The sequence below is a fragment of the Macaca thibetana genome, chromosome 14, assembly GCF_024542745.1.
Source record: "Macaca thibetana thibetana isolate TM-01 chromosome 14, ASM2454274v1, whole genome shotgun sequence".
Taxonomy (NCBI): domain Eukaryota; kingdom Metazoa; phylum Chordata; class Mammalia; order Primates; family Cercopithecidae; genus Macaca; species Macaca thibetana.
The window spans coordinates 100,076,542-100,100,700 of NC_065591.1; the positions used below are offsets into that span (position 1 = coordinate 100,076,542).

The 24,159-nt window shown below is 37.9% G+C and overlaps 2 protein-coding genes across 3 annotated transcripts in view; both read right to left on the minus strand.

Moving 5' to 3' along the window:
* Nucleotides 1–24,159, minus strand: part of POGLUT3 (protein O-glucosyltransferase 3) — a 603,612-nt gene that overhangs the window by 298,083 nt on the left and 281,370 nt on the right. The gene's annotated exons all lie outside the window — the stretch shown is intronic.
* The window catches only part of LOC126936198 (protein NPAT), a 64,872-nt gene that overhangs the window by 16,340 nt on the left and 24,373 nt on the right, over nucleotides 1–24,159 (minus strand). For both annotated transcript variants that reach the window (XM_050758684.1, XM_050758685.1), the window contains exons 2-13: nucleotides 22,672–22,790; nucleotides 19,328–19,388; nucleotides 17,521–17,593; nucleotides 15,891–15,931; nucleotides 14,813–15,034; nucleotides 13,792–13,873; nucleotides 12,200–12,287; nucleotides 11,117–11,208; nucleotides 10,946–11,033; nucleotides 6,631–6,727; nucleotides 5,898–6,026; nucleotides 1,868–3,523 (exon numbers count right to left, since the gene is read on the minus strand). In XM_050758684.1, coding sequence (XP_050614641.1) covers nucleotides 1,868–3,523; nucleotides 5,898–6,026; nucleotides 6,631–6,727; nucleotides 10,946–11,033; nucleotides 11,117–11,208; nucleotides 12,200–12,287; nucleotides 13,792–13,873; nucleotides 14,813–15,034; nucleotides 15,891–15,931; nucleotides 17,521–17,593; nucleotides 19,328–19,388; nucleotides 22,672–22,790 — 2,748 coding nt within the window. The remainder of the gene's footprint in view (nucleotides 1–1,867; nucleotides 3,524–5,897; nucleotides 6,027–6,630; nucleotides 6,728–10,945; nucleotides 11,034–11,116; nucleotides 11,209–12,199; nucleotides 12,288–13,791; nucleotides 13,874–14,812; nucleotides 15,035–15,890; nucleotides 15,932–17,520; nucleotides 17,594–19,327; nucleotides 19,389–22,671; nucleotides 22,791–24,159) is intronic.

Sequence of the window (24,159 nt, forward strand, 5' to 3'; positions counted from 1 at the left end):
AAGGTAAGCACGTAACTGGACAAAACTATGGAGGGAAAATTACAATGTCTATATGGTCCTTAGAAGTCAACAACATAGTTTGTGGCTACCATAATTTAGTCCCGTCCCATAAACAAACTTTTGCCTAATACATTACTGCCAGGTTGATCCCCTCATTTTCATGCAACCCACTATGGTCTATCTATGCTTGTACTGCTTCTCTTTATACCTTATAGATTTTGTAAGTTATAAAAACCTCCTTGCTTTAACTCCAAATCCTACCTTCATTCTTTAAGCTTTAGCTCAAGCCCCACATTCTCCACTAATTCCAACCTCTCCTTTATGTAATTTGTAACGGCACTTAAAACAGACCCATTAGGTTTAATACTAATTGTTGATATTTAATGAAATTTTATTGTATGTCTATAATGTAACAAAAAGGGAAAGGAGAGAAGCTTGGGAACCAACACATAAGGAAATGTAAATAAATGTGCCATAAGCGCTATCCCTGAAGAATATACAACAAAAAATTATCAATATGACAGGCATATCAATCACTAACTACATATAACACAGCAGGCAATAAATGCCACAAGAGCCCCTATGAATAAAGGATTTTTTTTTTTTTTTTTTTGAGACAGTGTCTTACTCTGTTGCCCAGGCTGAAGCGCAGTGGCTCGGTCTTGGCTCACTGCAATCTCTGCCTCCCAGCTTCAAGCGATTCTTCTGTCTCAGCCTCCCAAGTAGCTGGGATTACAGGTGCCCGCCACCATGCCCAGCTAATTTTTATATTTTTAGTAGATACGGGGTTTCACCATGTTGGCCAGGCTGGTCTCGAACTCCTGACCTCCGGTGATCTGCCCACCTCGGCCTCCCAAAGTGCCGGGATTACGGGCATGAGCCACTGCGCCCAGCCATAAACAAAGGATTTTAAAGACAGAGATCAATTCTAGAAGGTGAAAGGCAGTGAAAAATTAGGATTTTATAAAAGAAGAAATTCAAGTTTTGTTTTTTTTGAGACAGAGTCTCACTCTTGTTGCCCAGGCTGAAGTGCAATGGCATGATCTTGGCTCACTGAAACCTGTTTCCTGGGTTCACCTAGGTTCAAGAGATTCTCCTGCCTCAGCCTCCGAGTAGCTGGGATTAGAGGCGCCTGCCACCATGCCTGGCTCATTTTTTAGTATTTTTAGTAGAAACGGGGTTTTACCATGTTGGTGAGGCTGGTCTCAAACTCCTGACCTCAGGTGATCGCCCCACCTCGGCCTCCCAAAGTGCTGGGATTACAGGCGTGAGCCACCACACCAGGCCGAAATTCAAGTTTTTCTGGAAAGTTTCTCCAAATAGATAAGTTCCCTGAAGACCATGACTATAAGAGCTATTTTTTTTTTTTTTTGAAGAGTCTCGCTGTTTTAAGGCTGGAGTGCAGTGGCGCCCCTCACCACTCCCGGGTTTTCCCAATACTGAGACTACAGGCGCCCGCCATGTGATTTTTAGAACGGGGTTTCACCATGTTAGTCTGATCTCCTTTCGTGATTCACGCGCCTCGGCCTCCCAAAGTGCTGGGATTACAGGCTTTATTTTTATTCCCCCACACATAGCTATGTGATGAATTAGTCTGTCTTTTCTGTTTCTTGTAACTTATTAGCACATAGATTGAGAAGTATTTGTGAACAGAAAAAAGAAAAAAACCCACTAAAACCCACAGCTTACTAGATTAAGAAAAAAAAAGTTTGAATTAGCTAGCATAAAGCAGCATAATCACAAATTTCAGAATCTTTTCTCATACCATCTACCCATGAGTTATTACTTCCTAGTCAATAATAACACATACAAAAGAAATTAGATCCCAACCCAGAGAAACGAATTTCAACTATGTTATTAAAGTTACCTTGTGAAAAGTTTGGTGACACAGCTTGGTTGACAGCAAATACACTGTTTGACCTTGGTGGTGTCTGTAACTGAGGTGGCAGAGGTTGGGCAGTCATAGGTGCAGAATTTCCAGGCAACACCACTACATTAGACTGACTCACAGATGTTCCTAAGGCTGTTGGATCAGTCACACAGGTAGCTATCAGAATGTTATTTGAATTGCCAAAAGTTGTGCTTGTGGCCGGCATCAACTGTATATATCCTCCATCCTTGGAAACACACGGTGTAACATTAGCTGAAAAAGCAATGCCATCTTCATTCTGAGTGCTGTTTACTGCAGAGTCTTCAGATTTGAATGCTAAAAGACTCTGTTCCATTGAGGCTGAATCCCCTACTTCAGCATATACAACAGCACCTACAGTTTCTTCTGAAGACAGGCATTTAACTAATTCTGCATTTTTAGCAGGTGATTTAGTAGGAGAAGACAAGATTATAGTTGGCAGGTTTTCTCCATTAATACTAGAAACAGCACTGGTAAGTTCAGTATCTGAGGAAACAAATGGATCATCACTAATGATAACTTTGAGCGAGACGATATTTGATGCATCTATCTCTGCTGAGTTGTTGCTAGAAGGTTTATCATCAGTATTTTGGGACTCAGGGTGAGAATCTCCCACTGAAGAACACACAGATTCTGGAGGAAGAGAGTGACTGTTTTCTATAGGAGTGCCTTCTGGAGGCATCACTGCAACTTTCTCACAGTTATCATTTCCACCTAAAGACAGAAAAATAGTATTCTCTTCTTTTACAGAAGATGAAGGCTCTTGTGAATTCTCAGACTTGGATGGCTGAGCTTCATTTTCTGTATGATTTAACTCAGCAGATGTTGAATCATTAGATGGTTGTTTAGCAGAAGAGAGCGAATCTCGAAGATGAATTTCTACTTGTTGTTCAGATACATTTAAATGTGAACTTTCAACAGACACAGGTAGTATTTCACTTTGAAGACAAGAATTATCTTGGCAGTTTGACAGCTGTGACATAACTGGTTCTAACACATTAATTTCTATTTTACTCTTGTGAATTTCACTAGAATCTGGTGACTTGGAACCATGAAAAGTAGTTTTAAGTTTTATTGTATCGTTAGAATTTTCACAAAATTGACTTTTTTTAGATGGCTTTCCAGTTAATGAAGTATCTTGGGATAAAAGTTGAGAACTTTTCCCAGAGAGAATTAAGTTTTCATTGTTAGCTTCACAACCAAGTGAAACAAATGAAGTTATTGGTATATCAGGCTGATCAGGCTGTAATTGAGATTCACTCGGTACATTTGAAGACAAAGAGTTCTTTTCAATCTCTATAGCCATTTCAGTTTCAGTGGTCATCTGATTGGTGTATAATTCAGCACAATGTGGATTACATGCAGCATTAGAATTCCCTCTTTGGTTAAAGTCATTCAAATTAGGCACGGACTCAAAGGTAATGTCAATGTCACATTTCTGTTCAGTGGGTACAGCTGTTTTAAAGGCCTTTTTCTGTACGCTGGCGCTTATTTGGGAAAAATTTTCCTGGTCTTCCTGTCTAAGCACATCATGGTTGTTGCTATTCTTCAAAGCATTTAATGGGTCGTCATTCTGATAGGATGTACAGAATGGGGGCTGACCAGACTGACCATCTGCAAAATATCAGGCAGGTAGACAGATAAGGTAAATATGTTCAGCTTCTATGGTAGTCATCTTTGCCATAAAACTTACTTTGCCAAGGAAATAACTTATCTTTGCATACCAGTAAGTGAAAGTCTATATGCTGTGCTTCCCATTAACTGAGTATCAAAAAATTTACAGGTACTCACTAGTGACTGATGACTTTTTTACACAAGTGTCAATTTGTTTTCTAAGCTTCTTGGAAGACAGATGACACAAAGAAGGAAAAAGTAAAGAGGTTTAAAAAAATCTAGTATTTCAATAGGTAAAAAACATACTGGCTCCAAACATGAAATTTTGAGACACTTAACTTTTCAACTTCTAACATTTCTTCTGACCTTAATTTATCTACTGCCTTGGCCTCCCAAAGTGTTGGGATCACAGGCATGAGCCACCACACCTGACTTATCTGACATATTCTTAAAGGTGAGATGGGGCCAAGTATATTTTGCATGATTGACACTCGATCTCATTGTGTACTCTTTAACATTAAACACATATTTACTGAAGACCAACCATGCTTTGTTACTGGGATACAAAGATGAATGATCCAATCTCTAATCTTGGAGAGGTTAGTCAAGGAACCAACTATAGAACATTAAGTCATATAACAAAGCATGGTAAAAACTGTAACAGCATAGCAACAAAACGCACCACGAGAAAGCATTATAAAGGTGGCACTGTATGAGAAGATCTTAAAAAATAAAGAGAGTATGACATGAGTAAGAGGAAAGAGTATTTCCTTGTTTTCTTTTGAGACAGTCTCGCTCTGTCGCCCAGGCCGGAGTGCAGTGGTACCATTCTCAGCTCACTGCAGCCTCTGCCTCTCGGGTTCATGTGATTCTCCTGCCTCAGCCTCTTGAGTAGCTGGGATCACAGGCGCACGCCACTACACCTGGCTAATTTTTATATTTTTAGTAGAGACGGGGTTTCACCATGTTGGCTAGGCTGGTCCTGAACTCCTGACCTCAAGTAATCTGTCCTTCTTGGCCTCCCAAAGTGCTGGGATTACGGGCATGAGCCACCGTGCCCAGCCTGGAAAAAGTGTTTCAGAAAACAATACAGCATTCACAATTTAGGACAGAAAACATTAACTTGAATCAGTATGAAAAATATTTTTAAAAAAACCAGAAAATTTATGTCAACTAGCATATACAGCAGTCTCCCATTATCTGCAGTTTTGCTTCGTGTGGTTTCAGTTACCTACAGTCAACCACAGTCTAAAAATAGGTGAGTATAGTACAATAAGATATTGAGGAAGACTACATTCACATAACTTTTATTACAATATACTGTTATAACTGTTCCATTTTATTAGTTATTGTTAATTTCTTGCTGTGCCTAATTTTAAATTAAACTTTACCATAGGTATGCCTGAATCGGAAAAAACAGTAAATACTGGTAAGTTTTGGTACCACCCAATTCAGGCACCCGCTGTGGGGCTTGGAATATATCCCCTACAGATAAGGGGGGACTACTCTAATTCTGTTAAATGTGACACCTGCTGTTGAGTACAGAGCACATCGGAATCCTTATTGTGGGGAAAACAGTGGAAATTGTATACAGGCCACATAAATTCAGGATAAGTAGTTCCTCAGTGAAGTAGGAAGACTTTCTCAGAAAACAGAATTTCAAGTTTCACTTTGTACAGGGTAGAACACAACCTTCTAGACATAATATATACTGCAAAAACAAAACCCACTATAATTCAGCCTAAGAAGAAATGGAGAATTGGACTTGATTGTTGGCAGAGGAATTAAAGGAGACACGTAGTCTGAGATTCTTGAAGGACAGGATGTGAATGAACATTGGAAGCCATCAGATTTTCTAGTGGTGGGAGCAATGATAACATTTAAAAACAGGTGAGCAGAAAAGATGTGCCTTAATAAAAATAAATGTTACAGACTTTTGAGCAACTGAACAACATTAATACTAAATTGCACATGTCAAGAATAGACTGAATTATAAAGGAATGAGGTTAAGTGTGGTGGCTCACACCTGTAATGCTACCTCTGCTTCTAAAGTGTTGGGAGGATCGTTTGAGGCTGCATGCAGTGAGCTATGATTGTGCCACTGCACTCAGCCTGGATGACAAGAGGGAGACCTTGTCTCAAGAAACAAAAACACACCAACAAAAAAAGCTTACAGTAAAAGAATGAATACCCTAAATTTTCTTTTTAATCAAACTACCAAAGATTTATAATTGTTTTTAACGGAGAGAAAAATACAAAAATGATTTGTAACAATCTGAACAACTTCTACTTCCAAATTAGTATTTTCTGCCTTTGAATTTTGAGACGAATATTAAGATTTGGATTGATGATATTAACAAAACCAAATTCTTACCAGATTCTTCTGTTTCAAAAGAACCTTTAACTGCTAGATTAGTTTCATCTGCTAAGACTATACTGGGATTGGATTCCATAGGTTGACTGGAAATACTTTGTGATATATTTTTATTATTCTTTGTTTTACCTGTTAAAAAGGGAATAGGGAAATAATTAAATGACCAAAACAAAAAATAAACATCAATGAATACAGCTTGTGGGGATTAAGCAAATGTTAAACTTTGATTTAGGGTTTTATTAAAAAATGTTGCTTTTAATATCATTTACAAGTACAAAGATTTTTACACCAAATAGGTGTTTCTTAAACTTTAAACCAGTAATTTGCATTTTCTAACGAGTTCTCAGATAATGCTGAGATTGTTGGTTTGGGGGAGTATACTTTGAGAACTACTGCACTAAATCATAAGATTGAGGACAATGGCCAGTTTTTTGTATTCCCTTTGTACCATTCAATTGTGTTCAGTACATCTGTAGAGCGGTCGACATCAACACATTCCCTGTTGGCTGGCAAAAATGCCACAAAAATAAAAAACAAAACTACTCTCCACTTTAATAGCTGAAGTTTCTCAGGTAAAAACAAACAAAACAACAAAAACTCCTTTAACATATCCATATATCTGATGAAATGAAAACAAGAACTTTTTTAGATACTCTGGAGAATGCTGATTCACTACAGTTAAGTTACCAAAGAAACTGGAGAAGCCTTTTTTGTCTTGAAATAGTCTCCTTACCATAGTCAAAGAGATCAAAGAGTGCCTGAAATGCTGGGTCTGATTCTGTCTGTTCCAATATGTCCTGTATAGCTTCTTCAGACATGTGAATTTCACTCTGCAAGAAAGGAGTAGGGTGAAGGCATGATTCTAACTGAATTTATATATATTTACATACTACATGTATATATGAGACAAGGTCTCACTCTTTTGCCCAGGCTGGAGAGTAGTGGTACAGTGATATAGTCACTGTAGCTCACTATAACCTGAAATTCCTGGGCTCAACTGATGCTCCTGCCTCAGCCTCTTGAGTAGCTGGGACTACAGGTGCACCATTATGCCCAGCTTATTTTATTTTATTTTATTTTTGGTAGAGATGGGGTTGCTAAATTGCCCAGGCTAGTCCTGAACTCTCGGGCTCAAGTGATCTTCTTGCCTCAGCCTCCCAGAGCACTGGGATTATAGACGTGGGCCACTGTGCCCAGTTTGAATAATATGATTTAATACCAGCAAAATAATTAGCAGACACTTGACTATTTTTGACTTTTTATGTAGTAGCATTCCTCCACTCCAAGACAATTTCCAATGATATGCTCATTTAAAACAAATTAAAACAAAACTAGACAGAAGGTGAGGGTTTCCTAATCCTACTTCTTAGAGGTAAGAGCTTTGGTGAATATATTTCTAAACATTAAAATGATATAAAATGAATATATGTATATAAATGGAAATAATATTATACTATAAAGTTTTTTTTTTTTTTTTTTGAGACACGGTGTCACTTTGTCACCCAAGCTGGAGTGGAATGCAGTGGCGCACAGTTCACTGCAGCCTTGACCTCCCAGGCTCAGGTGATCCTCTCACCTCAGCCTTCTGAGTAGCTGAAACTACACATGTGCCACCACACCCAGCTAGTTTTTGTATTTTTGGTAGAGATGGGGTTTCGCCATGTTGCCCAGGCTGGTCTTGAACTCCTGGGCTCAAGCGATCCGCTCACCTCAGCCTCCCAAACTGCTGGGACTATAGCCATGAGTTACTGTGCCTGGCCCACACTATAAAGTTCTATAATCTACTTTCTTTACATTACTCTATTGTAGACTGCTTTATAGGTCCTTCAATATATATCTATTTTATCCCTTTTATCTGTCTGCTATGGGTTCTTCATGTAAAATGCTTTCCTTGAATGTTGCCAATTCTTATCTATTCAGCTTTAAAACTAACATGCCAAAACCTACCTCAAAAGCCCTGTACCAATGGCAGGGGTGAGCTTGTCAACTACAAGCTAAGCTATGGAATAATGTTGTAGAACCATTTGTATTTTTAGTTCTTTTCTTTTGAGTTAGTCAGATTTCTTGCTGTGAGGGCTCATGACTGACAACAGTGTTTCTGGGGGAGCATGAGAAATAGGGAGTAGATACAGGGTTTAACTCCTTCCTTAATTTTGCACCTTATTATGCTGTTTGTAGCCTCAGCTTTAAGAGTCACTTTCAGACGTCCTGGTGCTACTTCTTGAGCCTTTTGGGATTTCTGTGTTACAAAATTCCCTATACTGTCTTAAAAACTGTTATTTAAATCTTAATTCTTTTTTTTTTTTTTAGCTTTGAGATGGAGTCTCACTCTGTCGCCTAAGCTGGAGTGCAGTGGCGCGATCTCGTCTCACTGCAACTCCGCCTCCCGGGTTCAAGCAATTCTCTGGCCTCAGCCTTCTGAGTAGCTGGGATTACAGGTGTGTGCCACCACATTTAGCTAATTTTTGGTAGAGGTGGGGTTTCACCATGTTGGCCAGGCTGGTCTCGAACTCCTGAACTCAGGTGATCCACCTGCCTCAGCCTCCCAAACTGCTGGGATTACAGGCGTGAGCCACCGCACCCAGCTAAATCTTAATTCTTAACTTTCTACAAATACAGTATTATGAACAACCAAGAACAGTAGGTTGTGCCTTTACTTTCTTACAATCCTTCACAGTATTTAACCAAGTACCCTGATTATGGTAAGCATCTGATGTATTTGTAGAGAAACAATAAGCAAAAAGTTAGAGGATACAAAAACTTAAAACAGAGCATACATATTTGTTTTTTGGTTTTGAGACAGCGTCTTGCTCTGTTGCCCAGGCTGGAGTGTAGTGGTGAAATCACAACTTACTGCAGCCTCAAGCACCCAGGCTCAAGTGATCTTCTCATTTCAGCCTCCCAAGTAGTTGGGACAACAGGTGCATGCAACAACACCTGGCTAATTTTTTAAAAAATTTTTTGTATAGATGAGGACTCATTATGTTGTCCAGGCTGGTCTTGAACCTCTGGGCTCAAGCATCCTCCTGCCTTGGCCTCTCAAAGTGCTGGGATTAAAGCTATGAGCCACTGTGCCTGGCCCATATTTATAAATGGTAAGATAAGAGAGGTTTTTAAAAGAAGTACTGGTAGAACTGACAGAGAGAAAAACAATTCAAGGGCTCAATGGCTTTCTCAGAATTCAACTGAAAGAAAACCTGCTCTAATACACTCACATGGGCAGGCCAATAAAAATATTTCCATTGTCCAATGGTCCAAGTAAAAAGATGTCCTAAAATCACAATTGCAGCTGCTCTTCAAAAAGGATATTTGGGTCAGGTGAGGTAGCTCACACCTGTAATCCCAGCACTTTGGGAGGCCGAGGAAGGCAGATCACCTGAGGCCAGGAGTTCAAGACCATCCTGGTCAACATGGTGAAACCTAGTCTCTACTAAAAATACAAAGATTAGCCAAGCGTGGAGGCACATGCCTATAATCCCAGCTACTTGGGAGGCTGAGGCAGGAGAATCATTTTAACTCGGGAGGCAGAGGTTGTAGTGAGCAGAGATTGTGCCACTGCACTCCAGCCTGGGCGACCCAGTGATACTCCATCTCAAAAAACAAAATCAAACAAAACCCAAAAATTATCTGAGCATGGTGGCATGTGCCTGTAGTCCCAGCTACTGAGAAGGCTGAGGTGGGAGTTATCACTTGAGCTCAGGGAGATCAAGGCTACTGTGAGCCATGATTGAGCCACTGCACTCAAGCCTGGGCAACAGAGTGAAACCCCTGTCAAAAAAAAAAAAAAAAAGAAAAAAGTATATTAAAGGATAGTTGCACATCGACAAATCTTAAAACACAGACTGTTATATTTCTCCCTTACTAGCTCACTCTCCTTTGTATTTACTACCAATGAATAGCAACAGTGACCACTGTCCCCATCTTTCTTCTCTTAGTATTAAGCCTCACAGGCAAACTGTCATTTGGTTAGCAATCTTTCTTTTTAAAAAGGTCTTGTTCATTTTATTGGCTGGGCATGGTGGCTCACGCCTGTAATCCCAGCACTTTGGAAGGCCGGGTTGGTAGATCACGAGGTCAGGAGATGGAGACCATCCTGGCTAACACAGTGAAACCTTGTCTCTACTAAAAATACAAAAAATTGGCCAGGCGTGGTGGCGGGTGCCTGTAGCCCAGCTACTCAGGAGGCTGAGGCAGGAGAATGGTGTGAACCCAGGAGGCAGAGCTTGCAGTGAGCTGACACTGTGCCACTGCACTCCAACCTGGGAAACAGAGACTCCGTCTCAAAAAAAAAAAAAAAAAAAGTTTTGTTCATTTTATTTAGTTAACTATTACTTGGATTCATTAGATATCTTTTTTTCTTATTTTTTTGAGACAAGGTCTCACTCTGTCACCCAGGCTGGAGAGCAGTGGTGCGATCTCCGCTCACTGCAACCTCCACCTCCTGGATTCAAGGATTCTCCTGCTTCAGCCACCTGAGCTGCTGGGATAACAAGCACATGTCATGATGCCCATCTAATTTTTGTATTTTTGGTAGAGATGAGATTTCGCCAATGTTGGCCAGGCTGGTCTCGAATTCCTGGCCTTAAGTGATCTGCCCTCCTTGGCCTCCCAAAGTGCTGCGATAACAGGCATTGAGCTACCGTGCCTGGCCCCATTACATATCTTTAATATATCATTTCATTGTTTCTCTAAAGTATTATACAGTTTGTAGCAGTGCAGAAGAAATGTAATTTATATAAACACTGTATTACTGTTTATTACACACAAATACACCCTAACAAATTTTTAAGTATTAAATACTTAGGAATCCATGACTGTGGATGCAATATAGATTCTATTTTAAGTCGTCATCCGATGTGTTTTTCAGGAACAGATTACATTCAATGAATGAAGAAAAGTTTGATCTTACTATTGTAAATCATTTTATCTAATTAGATGGCAAATCATAACATCTTATGTTGGCAATGGTTTTGAAATGAAACCAAAATACCATCAATCTTAACTATAAGTAACACACACGCACACATGCGCACCCCAACCACCCATACCGGAAGTCCTAAGAATTCATCAATTGAAGTCTCTGGCTCCGTAGGGTTGTTATCTGTTTGCTTAGGTACTTGGGCAATATTATTATCACTGTTAACAAAGAAAGAAAAATCTTTATTATAGTTATGCAATTAGGCAAAAACAATTAGGCATTTTAAACATATATAGCTTACCTAGTTAAAAATTTATTTATGTTTTCTGCTAGCTTTTCTTGAAGAGATTTGTTGCTTAGTATTTTTTCTCGCGCATTTTCAATAACCATTTGCTGGAAAAGAAAGCCACTGTTAGCAAAAGGACAATAAAGAGTATTCTGCTATTTAATATTTATTAGAAAATAACAAACCGATAAGAGCTGGATAGTTTTAATAAACCTAAATGGAAACTCAGAAGTTGTGGCAGCTCCCTCCATATTAATCCCTGAATACAACACTGTAATTTGCAAATGTTTTCACAGATCTTTCAACAACTCTTTCTTACACACTTCCACACTCATCATCAAACCCCAGTAAATGCCCTATTTTTACGGTGTCGCTCTGTAGCCCAGGCTGGAGTGCAGTGGCACGATCTCAGTTCACTGCAACCTCCACCTCCCAGTTCAAGCAATTCTTGTGCCTCAGCCTCCTGAATAGTAGCTGGGATTATGGGCGTGCGCCATCACACCTAGCTAATTTTTGTATATTTAGTAGAGATAGTTGGCCAGGCTGGTCTTGAATTCCTGGCCTCAAGAGATCTGCTCCTCTTGGCCTCTCAATACCTCTTATTACAGGTATAAGCCACTACTCACTAGACAGATTTTTTTTTTTTTTTTTTTTTGAGACAGGGTCTCACTCTGTCACCCAGGCTTGAGTGTTGTGGAATGATCATGGCTCGCTGCAGCCTCGATCTCCCAGGCTCAAGCAATCCTCCCATCTCAGCCTCCTAAGCAACAAGGACTACAGACATGTGCTACCACGCCTGGCCAATTTTTGTATTTTTTGTAGAGACGGGGTTTTACCATGTTGCCCAGGTTGGTCTTGAACTCCTGAGCTCAAGCAATCTGCCCGCCTCAGCTTCCCAAAGTGCTGGGATTACAGGCATTTGCCACAGCACCTGGCCGGTATTTTATTAAATGATCCAACAACAACAAAGTATTTATAGATATCTATAAACTTACCCCTGTTTCTTTATTTGATACATATATACATACATTTGTGTATATATCTGTATTTTTTAACTCAGGAATATTTTAAGTTGCAAAGTTTGGCAGAGTCACTTACTTTTTCTACTGCAAATGCGTTTGGATCTTGGAAATTCCGTATTGTTGAATGAGGGCCAGACAAAGTGGTACTTTTTCTCTGAGATTCGCTGAAACACATTTTAAAAACTTTTCTTTTAACCACTATGTTTAACAGATTTAAAGATAAATACATATACAGACATAAATTTTAAGATCACCATAGCAGAACAGATACGGTTGTCCCTGTATCTGCAGGGGGCTGGTTTCAGGACCCCCAAGGATATCAAAATCCACATGTACTCAAGTCCTACAGTCTGCACTAGGAAGCCCATGTACTCAAAAAGTCAGCACACTGCATCTAGGTAGGTTTTACTACTAAATTTTCAATCTGTGTTTGGTTGAAAAAAACTTGAGTATAAATGAACCCATGCAGTTCAAACCCGTGTTGTTCAAGGTCAACTGTATATTCTCTATTTGTGGTAGGAACAAAGGGAAGTACAAAAAGTATTAGTAGTCTTGGATTCAAAAAAATGAGTTTGAAGTCTAGCTTTACCACTTACTACCTATGTGGTCTGAAGCACAGCAAGCTCTGACTCTCTAACCCACTTTATAATGACCAACTGCATTACTGGGTTTACTAAAGAATGGAATGAAATAAAGTATATATACTTTATTTAAAAAGTCAAGGTTCCTATAAATGTTAAATATTAATATTGCTCTTTTATGGCTGCGCGTGGTGGCTCACATCTGTAATTCCAGCAATTTGGGAGGCCAAGGTGGGAAGATCACTTGAAGCCAGGAGTTTGAGACTAGCCTGGGCAACAAAATGAGACCCCTATCTCTACAAAAAATAAAAAAAATTAGCTGGGTGTGGTGGCATGTGCCTGTGGTGCTGGCTACTGGGGAGGCTAAGGTGGGAGGATCTTCTGAGCCCACAAGTTCGAGGCTGCAATGAGTTATGATTGCACCACTATACTCCAGCGTGGCCAGGAGAGCAAGGCCCTATCTCTAAAATTAAATAAATCGATATTACTGTTTATTATTTTATATGGTGAAGTGAGAAAGGCTCCAATAAAGGAGGCTGAGGTCAGTCTTGAATGAAAGACAACCAAAAGTAAAAACTCTAACAAAAATACCCAGGGCGTGGCAGCTAAGAAACTAGAAGAAACATTTTAAAACTACTATTTCTTTTTAAAAATATTCTTCAAACAAAGACACACAGAGTAAGTAAGACAGAAAAACATTTTTCTCAAAGATTGTGCCTGGAAAAATTCCATCAATTGATCTTAGGACTTTAAATGTGTGTGCAGCATAGAACATAATGGTATTATTTACATTCGGTTAAAAAACATGGACTTCAAAAAACCTGGGATAACATCATTTGTAAGATATACCATTATTTTATATACCAATACAGAATAAACATATTTTCCATGAAACAGTGATATGCCATTAATTGAGAGATGCAACCCAATTTCAGGCGGGTTAGAATGTGAAGAAAGACAAAATTTTGGAATAGTTCTAATAACAGATCAGAACATAACCTGGTCTTATTATTCACAATGTAAATCTCCTGATGTAATTTTTTTTTTAACGGATACAGGTAACTTGTCTCTTTTAAAAAGCATTTACCTTTTGCGTCTACCGGGAGACATTAAACTGGCATGTGCTTTCTTTTCCTGAGCACCAGAAATGACGTTTAAAGCTTCTCCAGCTGTATTTCAAGAAAACATAACAGTAAGCCAAAGAAATGGAATAATTTTCTAAACTTGTAATGGGATAAAAAGCTTTGAATAGTGATTATTATTTTATATTAAATTCAATTAACAAGTACTGAGTGGCTACCATGTTTAAAGCACGGTAAATGATATTAAGATCAATAAAATATAGTCTTTATGCCTTAAGGTTTTACAATAAAATCCAAAGTACAGTATAGTCTCAACAAAAAATAATATGGTAGAATGGAAAAAGTCTAAGAAGTATAAACTAAGCATTCTGGGTATAGAAAAGGATTTGGAAAAGTTGAAAATGGGGGAGATCTTGATGGCAATAAATTTTAGCTGCACAGAAAGATAATTGGTTTGTGAACTGAGACTGCTAACTCCTGAATTCGAATCCCAACTCTGTTATTAACTAGCTTCTTATCGCTTACTATCATGTGTTTTCAAAAGTTTCAAGTATGCAACAAATAAGATATACCACACGCTCTCTAAGGATATTCCTAACTCTAAGGTTCAGCCAGGCATATGTAGGATTTCTAACATGTAAAGATACAGGAGAAGTGGAAAGGCATTCCTCATTCCAGGAGGATAGACTGACATCAACAAAGGCAAGGAGGTAGAAAATATAATGTACATTCCATTTAAAATAAAATGCAACAAGGTCCTTTTCTCTTAATGCCAAAAATGGAGAATTAGAGAGTTCAAGGTGGACTTCAGTTAGAGTAGAAATAGGAAGAATCCTAGATTAAAATGCCTTAAAGATTTTATATGCTTATAGCAAATCTAGAAGTCTGTTCCACTTTTAGTCTCTCTCATCTTTTTTTTGGGGGGGGGGTCCATATTTTTACACTGAGTATAAAGACATTAGTATATTATCTCATTCATACGATTTCATTAACAACAAAATTTAAGAGAACAAAATGTAAACTTACTGGTTACAGTATCTTGTGACTGTGAATGGTTGACCACTACAAAATATGACCTTGATGGATCTGAAATTTGGCCACTTGGTCGAGCAACTTGTGTACCTGTGGAAGAAGTGGTAAACTGTCCTGAAAGGTAAGGTAAAGTGAGCAACTCTGCACTGGCTGGAACTGTTTGAGATGCAAGCTTTCTCTGCCGTTTGATTTCTGCAATTCCAGTTCTTGTTCGGGCTGAAACATATAAGCATTTAAAAAACAAATTCAATGTCAGGGTAGTTTGGGAATTATAAGAAGTCAATATGATGCATCCTATTATATAACATGTTACATCAACAGATTGAAGAATGACCCCTAAATATATCAACTAAATTTATGTGACTTTCAGAAGAAACTAAAATGAATACACTCAAGCTTTATAAATCCAAGATTGTATTTGTTCTGCAATAATTCATATTGATAATACCCCCATGAATTAATAAATCTAAACTCATGAGAATTAAAACATTCTACATGAGTCTATGTGATATGTAGGGAGTATTTACAAAATATTTTTATGATAAATGAAAATATTAACATAACTGTACATAAAAAACGGTGGTTTGGCCAGGTGCGGTGGCTCACGCCTGTAATCCCAGCACTGTGGGAGGCTGAGGCAGGCAGATCATGAGGTCAGGAGATTGAGACCATCCTGGCTAACATGGCAAAATACAAAAAAAAAATTACAAAAATAAAAAAAATACAAAAATAAAAAAAATAATTATTAAAAATAAACAAAAAATTAGCTGGGTGTGGTGGCACACGCTTGTAGTCCCAGCTACTTGGGAGGCTGAGGCAGGAGAATCACTTGAACCCAGGAGGTGGAGGTTGCGGTGAGCTGAGATCGTGTCATGGCACTCCAGCCTGGGCAACAGAGCGAGACACCACTTCAAAAAACAAAAACAGAAACAAGAACAAACAAAACACCACAAAGAAAAACAGTAGTTTAAGCAAAATACACACTTAGCACATGTGTATAATGAATTAAAATGTTCATCTGACAGTGTAAGTTTGAAGTAATTGTGAACATTGTTTAAAGTTGGATACCAACCTCTCTGACTGCCAGCAAACCTTGGGGAACTTTGCATGCTCCTAACAAAGAAAACAAAGTAGTTATCCATCAAAAAATTTTTGTTGCCGACATCCACTATGATTTAGTTACAGTCAGACCAGAAGTTAGTTATGAGGTAAAAAGCAAAAAATCTCTCAGACAAAAAAGACAAACACATTTTTTGGGTAAGCAACTCTGATTTGCTTTAGGAGAAAAATAGTGGCATGTAGACACACTCACAACACACCTAATTTTAATTAACAAGTTTCTATCCAACGTAATATGCGTTAGAGTGCCTTGACATTACATTAAGAATGCAATCTGGGCTGGGTACGGTGGTTCATGCCTGTAATCCCAGCACGCTGGGGGGCTGAGGTGAGAGGATCACTCGAGGCTGAGAGTTCATGATGACCAGCCTGAGCAACATAGCAAGACTGTCTCTATGAAACGAAATAAAAATTAGCCAGGTGGCAGGCACCCGTAGTCCTAGGTACTTGGGAGGCTGAGGTGGGAGAAACTTTTGAGCTGAGGCGTTCAAGGCTATGAGAGCTATGATCACACCACCGCACTCCAGCTTAGGTAACAGAGCGAGACCCTACCTCTTGAAAAAATAAAAAGAATATAATTTAACTTTAGAAACTCTGCATATTACATTTTTAAGTAAGAATATACAAAGTATACATTTTTTATTATCTTTCACAATTACAGAGATGCCTTCCCATAGAGAAATTCTGATTTTCCATGACTCCATATATAAATACTTCGGAATCCCCAAGTTAATGTCAGAGGACATCCAGCTTTTATTAAATTTATGGCTATGAAATTATTTTATTGAACCCCTAAAGAAGATGCAAACAAACATGGAAAAATTCACAGTACAAGTTAATTATTTTAGTATGAATCAGAGTGGCCCATCCCTTTATTCGATAAAGTCACAAACACCGTGCCATTATCATAAAAAATATGTCAAGTAAGTCTCCAACAAGATCCATAAAACTCGAGTCAGGAAAGAGAAATATAAAGATAAGACTACCAAGTAAGATGTGTCCAGAGTTAAGTAGAAAGCATTTGGAGCCATTTTAGCAGTTTAAGCAGAGAAAGAAAATGAAACCCATGCTGAAGTTAGGTGGGGTAGTCACTTATATCTCTGAAAGAAAGGTTAAGAGACTATGGTTTTCATAACAAATTCTATTGTCAAATAGGAGATTTTCATAAAATTGATACCAGAAGATTTCAGAATTAGCATTATTCTTCAAGCTTATTTCAAGTTAAGAAATCAAGTGGGCATGGGTTCAATGCATCAATTCTGTGAATATGTAATAAAGAGACAGCTGCCTAAGGGAATTCACGGTGATTTGTATTCTAACAATATATCTGCCTCTAAATTGCTATGGAAACTTGGAAATGTCATTAAACTACTACATAGCTTAGTTTTCTAAGTATTTTATTAAAAATATGCTATTTATTTTAAATTATGTCAGTCAGTAGCCTCCACAGTACCAGCAACCTCTAGAGTAATTTCAAAACTGCATAAGTGTTACGTAAGTATACTGTGTAGGTCTCAAGAAGATTTAAACCCAAAGTGTATTTGAATTCCAAAATCATTAGGCACGTTCTAATAGCTTATTACCTGATCTGAGAAAGTGTATGGTCCAATTTCTTCCATAAAGATGACATTATTGCTGGGACATTATTTGATGTTTCTAAATCACAGGAGGAAAAAGTTCTTAATAAACCCAGCTGAAGAAATTTCATCATTCATTTTGAACAAAGACACACAAAAAAACCTTGTCTCTCGATTATTGACAGTATGTTGGAAAATGAGAAATCAATCTACTTTGTAAAATAGCTTGCAAAGCTGTAATAAGGTTGCTTTCTCTTCTAAAGTCACTGAGTATCAGATACAATATGAGTAGAAAAGGACATCTGTAAAATCTCTGAGCATTTTTTGGCCAATAATTTTACACCTTCATTTTATTAAAAAAGGGAGAAATACTTTTTCTGGTCTTTGTTCTATCTGATATCATATGACATATGAAAGTGAATTAAAAAAATTTGTCTTATAATAATTATCATAAAGGTTATGCAAATTCTTTGTAAGTGTGGAAATTTAATCCTCAATTTTCCCATATTTAAAAATGGCTTTAAACAATCTCTCTCACTGGGTTATTCTAAAAAGTAAATGAGAGGCTGGGCATGATGGCTCACGCCTGTAATACCAGCACTTTGGGAGGTCAAGGTGGGCAGATGATGAGGTCAGGAGTTCGAGACCAGCCTGGCCAACACAGTGAAACCCTGTCTCTCCTAAAATCACAAAAATTAGCTAGGCATGGTGGTGTGCGCCTATAGTCCCAGCTACTCGGGAGACTGAGACAGGAGAATTGCTCGAACCCAGGAGAAGAAGGTTGTGGTGAGCCGAGATCGCGCCACTGCACTCCAGCTTGGGCAACAGAGAGATACCCCCGTCTCAAAAAAACAAACAAACAAAAACCACAAAATATTAAATGATGAAAAAAACCATATGAAAGCACATAGCACAATGCTTATACACAGTGACAACGTCAAAAGTCAAGCTTCTTTTTATGTTATCTTATGCAAATTGTTTAATGCTAATTGTTTTGTTAATATTATAAGCTATTGAAAATAATCAATATTACAGAATAAGTAGTCAAAACTTTTTCTCTAAAACATCCTTAATTAAGGCAAGTAGAATTTTATATGCTGGTAAGTATAAGCCAGTTTATGACTGGCTTCTATGTTCAGACTTAGACTACATAGAATTAAAATTAAAATGTCAGTTTAAAACTTTTTAACACATAGTGATGTCTGTTTATCAGTATAGATAACACAGAGGTAAGAGTTTTATTTTATATATTTTTTAAAGGTAATTTTTGGGTTATTTTTGCTAATATAAAGATTGTTGCAATTTATGTATCACTCAATATAAACACAAACAAATGACCGGGGGCAGTGGCTCATACCTGTAATCCCAACACTCTGGGAGGCCGAGGTGGTGGATCACCTGAGGTCAGGAGTTTGAGACCAACCTGACCAACATGGAGAAACCCCACCTCTACTAAAAATACAAAATTAGCCGGGCATGGTGGTGCAGGCCTGTAATCTCAGCTACTTGGGAGGCTGATGGAGGAGAATAGCTTGAATCCAGGAGCTGGAGGTTGCAGTGAGCCGAGATCATGCCATTGCACTCCAGCCTGAACAAGAGTGAAACTCCGTCTCAAAAACAAAAAACAAAAACAAACAAACAAAAAACAAAACCCACAAACAAATTAGATGTGTCCCAGAAAAATTTATGTCATCACAACGGAGACAAGTTTTCTCAAGGCTTTTATGAGACACCTTTAAAAATTATTTTTAACTAAATCAAGCAGATAAATATTGTACACATCAGCAAAAAAACTCCAAATCAGAACTCTTACCTTTTGTTTTCATAGCCACATACTCATTTAAAATTGTTGTCAAGTTTTTTCCAAATAAGGACTGAAAAGAAAAAGATCAAATATTACCAAAAGTGTATAATACTACCAATAATTTCTCACACGAAAAGATTCCACCATTCAAGTTAATAAAAGATCTAACTGCAGAGTAGCTGATGAGGAAAGGGTAAAGCAGCAGGTAATCGAAAATGAAAATAGCCACTGACATTAGGGTTTGCATCCAAGCTTCTAAAGAATCTTGCCCGTTTGACTAGGACATTATAGCTACTTGGGTATTACTGCTTCTAGACCCTCTCAGCAGACAGCTACACATACACGTACAAATGCATATACACAAGCATTTGTATTTCTGCATCTATCTGTATATATATTAAAATAACCACAGTGTCATACTAATATCTCAGATTATAACCCAACACCACTGGTTTCATTATTATGCTTATTTATATCTTCTTTCTCACACAGTGAGGAATTTGGCTCCCACTATCTACAATTTGTTATTTGTTCCGAACTGTTAATTTAGAAGAAATTAGAAGCATTTATTTAATATTCATCCATGTTATTGTGTGAATAGCATGTTGCTTTTTATTGCTGAGTAGTAGTATTGCTTTGTTATGAACACATCAGAGTCTGTCACTTTTTGAAAGACATCTTGGTTGTCACTAGTTTTTAATTTTTTTTTTTTTTTTTTTTTAGAGACAGGGTCTTGCTCTGACACACAGGCTAGAGTACAATGGCTGCTCACAGCTCACTATAGCCTCGAACTCCTGGCTTCAAGCCATGTTCCTGCCTCAGCCTTCCAAAGTGCTGGGATTAAAGGTGTGAGCCATCACGCCTAGCCTGTTTTCAGTTTTTTTTTTTTTTTTTTTTTTTTTTTTTTGAGATGGAGTCTTGCTCTGTTGCTCAGGCTGGAGTGCAATGGCACAGTCTCGGCTCACCACAACCTCCGTCTCCCAGGTTCAAGCGATTCTCCTGCCTCAGCCTCCTGAGTAGCTGGGACTACAGGCACGCACCATCATACCTGGCTAAGTTTTGTATTTTTAGTAGAGATGGGGTTTCACTATGTTGGCCAGGATGGTCTCGAACTCTTGACCTCGCTATCCGCTTGCCTTGGCCTCCCAAAGTGCTGGGATTACAGGTGTGAGCCACCACACTTGGCCTGTTTTCAGTTTTTAGGCACTATTAGCAAACACCAGTGTCTAGGTTTTTGTGTGAACACAAGTTTTTCAACTGATTTGGGTAATGTGAGTGTTGGTTCACATGGGGAATGCAAACTGTTTTCAAAAGCAACTGTATGATTTTTAATTCTTACCAGTAACAAACAAGAGTTCCTGCTGCTCTGCATATTTGTGGTCAAAGACTTGCCAGTTTTTAAACCTGTTTTCTTATATTAGCCATTCTAATAGATATTCGTATCTCAGTGGGGTATTAATTTGCATTTTCCTAGTGACTAATGATTTGGAAGATTTTTTCATATGCTTATTGCCATTTGTATATTTTCTTTGGTAAAAGTATCTTCAGATCTCTTATCCACTTAAAAAAATTGTTTGGTTTTTGTTGTTAAGTTTTAAGAGTTCTATACATATGTTCTGGGTATAAACCCTTTTTCAGACATGTAAGATACAAATTTGCACCCAACCTTTTTTTTTTTTTTTTTTTTTTTTTTTTGAGACAGGGTTTTACTCTGTCATCCAGGCTAAATTGCAGCAGTGCAATTGTGGCTCACTGCAGCCTTCACCTCCCGGGCTCAAGCGATCCTCCAGCCTCATCCTCCCAAGCAGCTGGGACTAAGTGCACCACCACACCTGGCTAATTTTTAAAAATTGTTTTCTAGTGATGAAGTCTCACTATGCTGCCCAGGCTGGTATAGAACTCCTGAATTCAAGCAATCCTCTTGCCTGGGCCTCCCAAAGTGCTGGGATTACAGGCATGAGCCATTGTGTCTGGCCCAGCCCATTTCTTTTAACATGCCTCTTGTAGAGCAAGTTTTTAATTTTTTATAAATTGGGCTAAGTTTTGCCTTTATAGCCCATGCTTTTGGTGTCATATAAAAAACTCATTGTCAAATCCAACTTTGCACAATTTTTTTCTTATGTTTTCATTTAGAAGTCTTAGAGTCTTGTGTTTTACATTCTGAACCATTTTATGGTTAATTTTTGCATAAGGTATGAGGTATTTGTAGAGGTTCTTTTTCTACATATGGATGTCTGAGTGTTCCAGCAACATTTGTTGATAAGACCATCCTTTCTGCAATGAATTGCCTTTAAGCCTTTGTCAAAATCAGATGTATGGGTCTCTATATGGACTTTGTATTTGGTTCCACTGATCTACGTGCCTAAACTATCAAAAATGTCCCTTAATCTTGATTATCATATTTTTTAGTAAGTTCTGAAATCTGGTAATGTGAGTCCTCCAAATTGTTCTTTTTCAGAAACTCTTTAGGCTATTCTAGTTTCTTTTCCATTTAACATTTAGAATTCAGCTCCGTGTTACCTATAAAAATGCTTGCAGGCATTTTGACTGTAAAAAATCTATAATTAAATTGGGGGGAATAACACCTTAACAATATTGAGTCTCTCAATCTGTGCACACCGTACAATTCTCCTTTTATTCAGGCCTTAGATTTCAGGCAATTTGGAGCATTTGGATTTCACACATATTTTGTTAGATTATCTCTAAGCATTTTGTTTGTTTGTTGCTATTATAAATGCGTACTTTCAAAAATTTTTCAAATTTCAATTGTTCACTGCAGGCATGCAGAATACAATGGATTTGTGTATACTCTGTATTCTATGACCTTGCTTAACTTTAGTTTTGCGTCATTTTCAGTTTCCTAAGCAGACATTGATGTTATCTGTGATAGTCTTCAAGGAGCCATGTTTAAAATAAAATAGTAAACACCATGTGAAATAATGTAGTTCTGGAAGGTATCCACTACGTGCCAAATGATGGTTTGTTGGTCTAGTGATATTTAACAAAAGAAATGACAATAATAAATCAAAATATCTGTTTTGTATTTGTCTGAAAGGAGCAGCCAGATACAGGTCAGGAAGGGAAAAAAAAAAAGGCTTGGAGACAGCAGCAGCGAAACTAATCATAAACGAGGGTGTCATTTTGAAACTAATTCTCAAAGTTGTAATTCATTTAATAGTTTTGGCATAAATTTGTAAAAAGAACAGCTGGTCGTCTTTGGGTCTTACCAGTCATGCATGAATATAAACCATTAAATTTCTGCCAATTTCAGTATTTTTTCTGATAAGCTGATTTTATGACTATGTAGTCTCTTGTGTTGATGAAGTATTTCCCTTAAGGAATAAATAACTCACCAGTAAGCAGGCTGGAATAAACCCTTCATCTGTACAGTGTTCTGCATATTCTTTTAAATCTGAACTTTCCAAAATAAAAGTCTGGCAGGTAGAAATGAGGTTTTCTTGCTGTAAGTAACCTAAATAAAAAATAAAAGTTTAAGTACTTACATTGAATTCTGTACTTTTGGTTAAAACTGCTATTGAAAATGCTATAGCATGTACTGATATCACAATTTAAACCTTAGGTGGAATGCTCTAGTGTTTGGCAGCCTTGAACAGAAACACCAGGTTGTGCTGCAATACAAAGTATAATTCATAGAACAGATGGCCCTTTCACAGGAAACAATTCTAGCTAAATTAGTAAAATAAAGTGTTTAACCAAGTATAATTATTTCACAGTACTTACAGGAGGACCAATAAATTAATGATAAATAACTATGTTCCTCTACTGCGTAACTTCCATAATGACCAGGTCAATTGATGGTATAAATTCACTTACTGGGTTATCAGAAAACTATGTTCTCACAACAATGCTGTGTATTTGTATACTTCATTTATTTGCCAAACGATTTATAAAAAGAATGAACAGCCGGGCGCAGTGGCTCATGCCTGTAATCCCAGCACTTTGGGAGGCCGAGACGGGCAGATCACAAGGTCAGGAGATCGAGACCATCCTGGCTAACACGGTGAAACCCCGTCTCTACCAAAAATACAAAAAAAAAAAAAAAAAAAAAAAAAAAAAAAATTAGCCGGGCGTGTTGACGGGCGCCTGTAGTCCCAGCTACATGGGAGGCTGAGGCAGGAGAATGGCGTGAACCTGGGGGGCGGAGCTTGCAGTGAACCAACATCGCGCCACTGCACTCCAGCCTGGGCAACAGAGTGAGATTCCGTCTCAAAAAAAAAAAAAAAAAAAAAAAAAAAAAAGAATGAACAGAAGACCTACTCTGCATGAAAAGTGAGACAGGAACTCCCTTAATTCTTAATTTATGCCTTTTGGGAATCAAAGCATTACCAATTCCAAGAAGAACCTTAACTTTAACTAGTGAAGGAAGGCTAAGGCAGAGTGGGTCAACTGCTTGGCTGAACTAAAGCATGTCCCAATGCACACACAGACCCCCTTGGCAAACCATGGGATATTTATTTGCTCCCAGTAGTTAAGGAAATCATCATCCAATCATAGAATACCAACTCTTCACAGAATATAGACTGCATAAAATTAGTTCAGCAAACTCACTAGACAAACAGCAACATCTAAGACAACAACAAACACGGAAGAAGAAAAATCTAACTCCAACAGTTGTCGCATTATATTATTTAAAACATCCAATTTTTTCACAAAATATTATGATACACAGAGAAATAAGAAAGTATGGCTCATACAGAGTCAAAAAACCAAAAGTCTGCCCAGAGAAATCCAGACATTAGACTTGAGACTATAAATGAGCTATTTTTAAATAAGTTGGAAAAGCTACAGGAATCCATGTCTAGAAAATTATGAGAATAATC